We start from the raw sequence: 10,353 nt of genomic DNA on the forward strand, positions 1-10,353 counted from the left end.
GTTCTCATAGAACACTATCAGATCTGTTGGTTTGCACCGTGTTGCCCTTTTATTTCATTTCATTTATTTTTTATGAGTTTAGATTACATTCTTGTTCTGACCAATCCTTCATATGGATAACATTGCAAATGGTTATGGCAGCATAAATACACCAACATCGGTTTGTTGAGCGATGGTGGGGTGGAGTGGAGGGCAAATACATATATATATATATATTCTGCAAGCTGGCAGAAACGTTAGCAAGCCGGGCGAAATGCTTTGTGTTATTTCGTCCGCTGCTGCGTTCTGAGTTCAAATTCCGCCGAGGTCGACTTTGCCTTTCATCCTTTCGGGGTCGATAAATTAAGTACCAGTTACGCACTGGGGGTCGATGTAATCGACTTAATCTGTTTGTCCTTGTTTGTCCCCTCTATGTTCAGCCCCTTGTGGGCAATAAAAAAGAAATATATATATATTCGACGGGGTTCTTTCAGTTTCCGTCCACAAAATCCACTTACAAGGCTTTGGTTGGCTCGAGGCTATAGTAGAAGACACCTGCCCGTGGTGCCACGCAGTGAGACTGAACCCGGAACTATGAGGTTGAGAAGCAAACTTCTTGTCACACAACCACACCTACACTTACATATACTTTTTTCTTCTTAGCATGAAGCCTGCCCGATGGCGAACCATGTCTCATGTGGCCCGCTTCTCGAAAAAGGTTGCCCATGTATTCTTTATTTAGTCTTTTTGAATGTAAACGGCTCTGACTATCATATCAGCCAAAGTCTGCTGAACTATTTTGTCACTGGTTTCACAGGCGCCATCACCAACGTTCGCAACATTCTCTTCTATTCCGAGATACTTGTAGCATTCGTCATTGGAGACAGGGGAGATGTAGACACAGGCCGTTGATATTCCATAGTCTTTGTCTGGTCAACAAGCTTTCCTCGACTGAATGAAAACCAAACATGAGCATTGATCCTCACCAAACAGCATTCCATGTACCATATACATTATTCTGAGAGAGAGAGATAGAGAGATTCAGTGCCTAATACGTATGTATATATATCTCCGCCTGTGTGTGTATGTGTAGCTATTTATACGTGTATGTGTTTGTGTCTAATGACTTCAAGAATAACTACATATAGATACGTTACTTTACATGTTTGCACATGGTTTATATATATACATATATATATATATATATATTCGACTATTCATCATGTACTTCTTTTTTTTTTCATCTCTACATGAGTGTATGTGTGTGTATAAATGTCACACCATTCAACAACTGGCGTTTTAATAGAAAGACGACACCGAAATAGTTCATGTTTTTATTTCTCTGTAGATTGTGTATGTGTGTGTGTGAGCGCGTAGAGTTTATCTTTATACGTGTATATATTGATGTGTATACATATATATATATATATATGTAGGGTTCGTGTGTGTAGTCCCCCCCCCCCTTGCGTACAGTAAAATAAAAAAAATATCGAGCAAATAAATAAATAAATGGAACCAAATAAACTAACATTAAGTCATGTAATAATAATTTCCTCTCAAGTTACTGGTGAGAGGAGGGTAGAAAGAGAGACTATAATAGAGAGGAGGGGTGAGAGACTATTAGGTAGGTAGAGAACGTGGGTGAGGTGGTGATAGACAAGAGGAGGAGAGATGGTGGCAGCTCGGGATGGGTAGAAATGTGGTAGAGAGAGATGGTAGGAGGAAAAGATTGCGTAGACAGGAGGGAGTTAGTGGTAGGTAGAAGGGAGAGAGGCGATGGGTATATAGAGAGGAGGAAGAGACGGTGTTGGTAGATAGAGAGGAGAGAGTTGATGTATAGAGAGGGAGTGAGAGAAATGGTGACAGATAGAAAAGGAGATGGTGGTGGTGGTAGAAGATAGAAGAGGAAGATAGGGTAGATTAACAGGCAGGTAGATAGATAGATGGGGATGGCGAAAGATGATGTATAACGTTAGGTTTGATGAGTTAGATAAAAGGAAGGATTACGCACCGTGTGTATATGTATGTATATATATATATGTGTGTGTATGTGTATATATATATATATATATATATATATATATATATATACACACACACACGCACGCATATACACACAGGTATACACATATATTCATACATACATTACCCAAACATGTGTGCGTACACACGTACATCCATGACTGAAAAAAAACCGTGGGTTTCTTTGATAGTTTCTGCAAGTTTGCGTACGTTTTCTTATACCCTTCCTTATCCTCCTCCCACCTCGCTCTATCTCTCTCTCTCTCTCTCTCTCTCTCTCTCCTGCGGTCTCTTTCCACCCTCTCTACCCGTATCTGACTGAACCAGACGATATGTGAAACAAGTGGTTTTCATTAACTGCCGCCAGCCTCTCTTAGGTGTACGGCTCACATTACATCCACCGCTCTTAGTTTACGTATTACCATCATCATCACACACACACACACACACAAACTAATACATATGTACACACGGTCATAAATCTACACGTTTACATAGACACTTGCTTACATACACACACACACACACACACACGCTTCACATTCATACACACGTGAGTCTGATCTCTCTATATTTGAAGTCTGTAGTTCTGAGTCCAGATCCTGTCAAGATCGACTTAGCCGTTCGTAATTTCCAAGATTGATAAAATCTGTTATACTTGGCATGTTACCTATCAGGACAAGTCATCATTATTAAAATTTTAGGGAAATTAAATATATTTCTTTATTGCCCACAAGGGGCTAAACATAGAGGGGACAAACAAGGACAGACAAAGGGATTAAGTCGATTACATCGATCCCAGTGCGAAACTGGTACTTAATTTATCGACCCCGAAAGGCAAAGTTGACCTCGGCGGAATTTGAACTCAGAACATAGTGGCAGGCAAAATGCCGCTAAGCATTTCGCCCGGTGCGCTAACGTTTGTGCCAGCTCCATCATTGTCATTCATTTACCCACAGCTCTGGTAGTAGCGGTGTTTGTTTCCTCCTAGGTTAACTTCGATCGAGCAAACTTACGATAAGAAGCATTCCAGCCATGGCCTTCCCTCCATTTCCATCTTTTTGTTTTTCTCTCTGTTACGAAATTTGGACCGCTTTAGACAATGAATATGTGCTTCTCCTCAAGACGACTTAGTGTTTAAATTCATGCCCGTTGCAAAGAGGATACACTTGACGGCTCTTTCCCCCTCGCTATTTAATGGTGCACCCTCAAATTTACAGTGATACCCTGATTTCAAAACTCCACTTTAGCATTATTACAAGTTAAAGTCCACCCAGAATATTGTGACACACCCCAAGGCAGGAAAGTCTGGTGGACGGGCCTGATTTGATTCGGAGTAGATTTTGGCTGCTATTTCTAGTGGGTTGCATGACTGTTGATGTTCCCTTGATGACTTTGAGATGGTTGGTAGACTTGGTAGATCTTTTCGGTTTGAACGGCAGTTTTTTCTAGCGGTGTCATGTGAAATTGTCACCCGTAATTATGACCCTAGTATCGATCTATTGCATTTCAATATGTTTTAGGGTTAGGGGTGGGGGGAAGGGTATCTTTTTTTTTCTTCACAAATGTAAATAAACCCAATCTGTTTCTTAAACGAGGGGCATATTCATACGGCACAGAATGTTTTCACCTCAATAGACGTCATTGATTGGTTGAAATTGCAAAAATTGAAGAAAAAAACAACAAATATCTTACAAACTATAGAATTTTCTCAATAAAGCCAAGAGAAAAAGATGTTTTTTGCTGAACCGTTAAGTTATGGAGACACAAGCACACGAACCACTAGCGTAGCTAGAGTTGGGGGAAGAGGGAGGAGGTCCGCCCCAGGCGGTACCCTTTTGAGTCTGTTGTAAGCAATACGTATTTTTTGTGGGGGCCCGAGGGTGGCACATACTCTTGCTATGCTGGTGATGTGAGCACTGGTTATCATGTTGTAGGGGAGGGGGACAAACAGACACACACATAATATACGACAGGCTTCTTTCAGTTTCTGTTTACCAAATCCACTCACAAGGCTTTGGTCAGCCTGAGGGTGTTGTCCTGCAATGAGACTGAACCCATAACCATGAGTTATTTATAATTCTAACCCAGAAACGCGTCCACAACTGACCGAAGACTTTGTTTTCGTTATTTTTCCTTCTTTTTGCATATGTGAGTTACAAGTAAATGCTATATGTGGCGCTATATTTTTAGTAAATAGGAATAAGCGGTCTTTGACTGCTATTTCTAAATTTTCGGTATGTGGCTAAGCAACTTGTTGCTTAAGCCTATTTATTTATGTATATGTATATAAGGAACTTTTTCTAAAAGTTCCTACCGATAATGATTCTATTTCCATACCGAAACTACTTGGTAATAATTATTAATTTTTAAAATAAATAATTATTTACCCTTATATTAATATATATATATGTGTAAGTGTGTGTGTGTGTGTGTGCATGCATGTGTCTACACAGTTCTCAAACGTCTATATTTCTTCCATATGCTCACCTCATGTTTTGAAGAATTATATCTGTTCAGCCAGCAAAGATCATTGGGGGTCACTACCAAAATCTCAAAGCCCCTCCCAAGCCACCAACACATGGGCTACAAGATGATCTTGTGTAGCTGTGAATGAACGAAAAAAGTCAAGCTCCACCTAGATATGAACAGCTGGAAGATTTTTAACACCTTGATCAGGGTCAGCTATCAAGGCCAACTGAAGCTGGGGATGTGTGTCTGGGTGTGTGTGTGCATGTGTAGGAGGGGGTTAGGGTTTTATTTATTGCTTTTTGTATCAAAACCACTAATTCATGCTACTTGTTTACTCATTTCATCTTCATCATCATCACCACCACCATCATCATCATCATTGTGATTATCATCTCCGCCATCCCCACACCCCCCCCTAACTCCTGTTTAGCTGACTATATAAACCATGTGGACTCTCTATGAGATTTCGGCATTTTGAGATCTCTTGAAATATATTATACAAGATATATATTGTACATGTATGAAGCATGGAACATTATATATATATTCTTTTTATTTTATTTGTTTCTATCATTTGACTGTGGCCATGTTGGAGCACCGCCTTTAGTCGAACAAATTGACTCCAGAACTTATTCCTTGTAAGCCTAGTACTCTTGCCAAACTGCTAAGTCATGGAGACATAGACACACCAACATCGGTTGTCAAGTGATGGTGGAGAGACAAGCACAGGCACACAAGCTTATATATATATGTGTATATATAAATACACACACACACACATGCATATGGGCTTCTTTCAGTTTCTGTCTACCAAATCACTCACAAGGCTATAGTAGAAGACACATACCCAAGGTGCCACACAGCAGGACTGAACCTGGAACCATGTGTTTGGGAAGAAAGCTTCTTACCACACAGCCACGTCTGTGCCTATGTGTATAATCAGGAATCTTGATGAATGAGACAAAAGCGCTAATAAAGAGTGATCCAAGTACATCACTTCAAAAATCTATACATGTGTGTATATATATAAGTTAGGGGTTATGGATGTAAGTTATGAAGTAAGTTAGGGGTTATGGATGTAACCCACTAAGGGATATTATTTACCCAATATTCTGTTTGTAAAGTATCCAGATTCTTAATACATAAATGTTTTTAATTGCAATGCAATTAACTCATTTATTGTATTAAATGGGTGAAGGTAAAGAGATATTTTTACCTTAAATTTATAATAAAAATAAGAAAATGGAGAAACAAATTTAGTTTGTTCATCAGCTTTCGGATATTAGAATGTTGGATTATTTATTCATTTAACAAAATTAGAACCTAAATAGCATACCTTTATATCTTATAATTCAATACATATAAGATAAGAATACAAATTATAAAAATCATAATATATATTATTGAAATCATTAAAATCACTTCTTACAGCTGTTTCAGCCTATGGTTAAAAGTTTTTATTTTTATTTTTATAGGCATTTAAAAATAGGGTACTTATATACATATAACCATAGGCCTCGTCAGAGGTTATAAGGAACTTTAAAATATTAATATTAATACATTAAACATGGTACACAGAGAGAGAGAGAGAGGGAGAGGGGGGAGCTGCCTGATTAGATTGGAGCCTGGCGCATCCCCCTGGCTTGCCAGTCCTCAGTCAAACCATCCAACCCATGACAGCATGGAAAGCAGACGTTAAACGATGATGATGATATAATATATATATATATATGTGTTATATACACACACCTATATTCTATTACACATAGCAGTCAATATGGCAGAGCTTTAATGTACACAGATACAAGACACACCCCAATTTTATGAGGATGTTTATTTTTTTTATATATTTTTTTAAAAAATCAAATTGGAATACGATTTATTTTTAATATCTTTTACAAGTATATAACCAGGATATGTGTATATGTCAGTCAGCCAGCTTCTCTTTCTCCCCCTCTCTCTCTTTCTGGCTCTGTATCTCTGTAGAAGATATTGGCTTTTACCCTTTTGTTACAGTATTTATTTTGAGATGTTCTGTGTTTCTTTCAATTATTTTAAATATAACAAAGAATTTAGTAACATAACTTATTTATCTTTGAGCTAGTGTTAGGAATATATATTGTGACTAAGGCTTGGGGGAATATTTTAATTTTAAACTTAAGAAAACAAAACATTTGTACTACAGAGCCAGAGGCGGTTTTGGCCAGGTTGGTAACAAAACGGTTAAAACAATTTTTTTTGTTGGTTTCTTGAAAGGATTGACTTTTATTTTTCGCCCTTTGAATGCAGGATTCTTGGTGGTGTCCTTTTGTTACCATATTTCTGTCCACATATGCTACGTTTGTTTCATTTAATTAAAACGGACGCTAAACAATGATGATGATGATGATGATGAATTGTTAAAATAATGAAGAATTTAGTAAAATAACTTTCTCGTTATTAAGATGTGCTTCAAGAGGGAACAGTTGAGATTTACCTCAACTACCTACATAAGATACACACGCACACATACACATGCGGGAATGAGTGAGTGGACAAAGAAAAGAAAGAGGTACTGAGGACATTCAGTTGGAGTTACATACATTTCTTAATTACACTTATCCCTCGACTATCATAGGTGTTATGTTCCAAAACCCTCCACAATAGGTGAAAATCCATGAAGTAGAAACAGTACTGTACTCTCCTTTTTTTTTTTACTTGTTTCAGTCATTTGACTGCGGCCATGCTGGAGCACCGCCTTTAGTCGAGCAACTCGACCCCGGGACTTATTCTTTGTAAGCCCAGTACTTATTCTATCAGTCTCTTTTGCCGAACCGCTAAGTGACGGGGACATAAACACACCAGCTTCGGTTGTCAAGCAATGCTGGGGGGACAAACACAAACACACACACGCATATATATATATGACGGGCTTCTTTCAGTTTCCGTCTACCAAATCCACTCACAAGGCTTTGGTCGGCCGGAGGCTATAGTAGAAGACACTTGCTTAAATAATAAACCACAATATGGCGAGGGATTACTGTAATTTTAAACTTTTTTAGCCTTATTGGATGAACACATCAGACACACACATACACCGTCCAGCTCTGGCATTTAATATGCGTTGTAACTTCATCTGACCATCGTCCTTCTCTGTTTGTGTGTTTTCAGCTCCAGAGTTTCAGCGGAGACCAAACCGAGTCGAGGTGGAATATGTCGGGCAGCGAATTCGTCTTCAGTGCCGAGTTAAGGGCAAACCAAGGCCGATGCTGTCGTGGTACCGTAATGGAAAAAGAGTTAATGTTAGTCAACCCAGGTATGGTTTAGTTTTGTTCTACACACACACTTAGGTTTTGGTGTGTTTGTATTTATTTGATATTGTTTTCATTCTTTGTTGTGTGTGTGTGTATAAGTATGCTTATATCCATTAAACAATGATGATATATATACATACATGTGTTTAGATACACTGCCAGTTATATTTCTATGTGTAATGTATCCAAACATACTATGAACATGTGTGTGTGTGTGTATGTATATGTGTATATATTTATGTGTGTGTGTTAAAGAAGAATTTTCAGCTCCAGATCATAAGATCCATCCACATTAAGCAGTTCTATAGCCAAAGGCCTTTAAGGTTCAATTAAATAAAAGCCCCCGTAATATATTGGGAGCTCAAATATAATCAACTGTATTTTTCGCAACTAAATATGCAGCCTTATCATCATCATCAACATCCTACAAGCAGGATGTTCCAAAAAAAAAGACCTTACCAAAGGGTTGGCACTTTACAGTATGATGTAATATCTCAAAACCCTTTCAACCCATGCCAGCATAGGCAAGAGGGATATGAACATAAAGATGACAAAGGTAGTGGTGGTGGAAGCGGTAGTGATGGCAACAAAAGGAATGCTATTTTTGCCATTTTTGTGATGTTGCGTATCCTATTTGCCGGCATATAAAAAGTCGATTCCCTGAAATATGTATCAAGGACTTATCCAAATGTCATGTGTGCGTGCGCACATATCACCACTCACTTCAAAACCCATTGGAAGTCACTCTTACTAAATATAAACCGAGACAAGTTTAAACTGTGCCAGCCCCCCCCCATACCTTCACACCTCTGCAAAATATTCTTGAGTATTGAAGGTGTGTCATTTGTAGGGGATGTGTATTGCACACTTCAAATAAGGTATGTATGCATTTGTGTATGTATGTATATATATATATATATGTTTGTGTGTGTGTATATATTTCTGTATATGTATGTTTGTGTGTGTGTATATGTGTATGTATATATATATATATATATATATATATGTGCACACACATTTATGTATGTGTACATAGTATATGTGTATATATTTCTGTATGGTGTGTGTATACACATATATATTAAAGTTGGCATATCCTCGAGGGTGGGAGGGGCAAAAACAAAACAAAATAATTTTCTTTCTTTGTTTTTTCTCTTGCATTTCTTTCATCTCTTCTTTCTTTCTCTCTGGTGTTGATGATGATGATGATGATGTTGATAATCTTCCAGGTTGAGTATCTTGCGGTATGCTCTAGTCATCGAGGACAGTACCAAGGCTGACAGTGGCAACTATGCCTGCTACGCCCACAACCAACACGGCAAAATATGGGGCAATTTCACCTTGCTCGTCAGAGGTAAGTTAGCTGACCTACTCCACCCCAACCCTCCATCCAACACCACACCACCGTGGGGGTGGAGGGTGCGGGAGGGGTGAGGGAAATGTTTGTTTTCTGTGTCTGTTTCTACCATTACATCTATACACTAAGATGTTCTCTAAACACTTGCTTCCTCTTTCTCATCATCTCTCTCTCTCTCTCTCTCTCTCTCTCTCTCTTTCTTTCTCTTTCTCATTTATATTGCTCAGTTCCCCCTCATTACCTCTCATATTTTAGTTATTGTTGATGTTGTAGTTGTGGCAGTTATTGTTATATCTTATGATGTAGTAGACACATCTGTGGTGTGTGTTTGCAGCTGTCAAACTGTGTGTGTGTGTGTATTATTATTATTATTATTATTATTATTATTATCATTATCATGGTGGACACAATGCTCATCAGCATTTTATCTATCTTTACGTTCTGAGTTAAAATTCTGCCAAGGTCAGTTTTGCCTTTCATCCTTTTGGGGGTCAGTAAATTAAGTACCAGTGAAACACTAGAGTCGATGTATTTGGCTAGTGCCCCCCCCCCCCACACACACACACACAAAAAGGTTTTTCGAGGCCTTCTGCCTTCCGTAGAAAGTATTATCATTATTATTATTATTATCATCATGCTGTACGAAATGTTTAGCAATATTTCACCTGTCGTTACGTTCTGGGTTCGATTTCTGCTGAAATCAACTTTCCTTTTCATCCTTTTAGGTCTTGATGGGAGCTCAATAAATTAAGCACCAGTGAAACGCTGGGGTTGATATAATCAACTAGTCCCCTCCCATAAAATTTCAGACTTTGTGTCTTTAGTAGAAAGGATTACTATTAATATTGTTAATAATAATAATAAATAATAATAATAATAATAATAATAATAATAATAATAAGAGTATGGAGACTTATTCATCCACAATTTATTTTATAATTTTATACAGCATATTATAATGGCTTACATGTGTTTCCACTGCACTGATTACTCGCAGTTGCAGATGCAACCTTACATTATTGTTGGTGTAAATTCATCAGGGTCCATCCATTTAGTCATCCTCAAAGTGAACTGAAGTAAATTTTAGTTAGTCAGGAGGTGGGTGTGAGGGGAAGGGTGTTATAGGCATGTGCTGTTGACTTCAAATTCACACCACTCGCATGGCCTAGTGGTTTGAGGTGTTGTACTATATGATGATAAAGGAATGGTATAAAAATGAGGATTCAGAGA

The 10,353-nt window shown here is 38.1% G+C and overlaps 1 protein-coding gene across 1 annotated transcript in view; it reads left to right on the plus strand.

The window, feature by feature from the left end:
- LOC115223176 (fibroblast growth factor receptor 2-like) overlaps positions 1-10,353 on the plus strand; it is a 159,596-nt gene that overhangs the window by 92,296 nt on the left and 56,947 nt on the right. The window contains 2 exon segments of the mRNA XM_029793621.2: positions 7,624-7,768; positions 8,996-9,120. Of these exon segments, the coding sequence (XP_029649481.1) occupies positions 7,624-7,768; positions 8,996-9,120 (270 nt within the window).

The sequence above is a fragment of the Octopus sinensis genome, linkage group LG22, assembly GCF_006345805.1.
Source record: "Octopus sinensis linkage group LG22, ASM634580v1, whole genome shotgun sequence".
Classification (NCBI taxonomy): domain Eukaryota; kingdom Metazoa; phylum Mollusca; class Cephalopoda; order Octopoda; family Octopodidae; genus Octopus; species Octopus sinensis.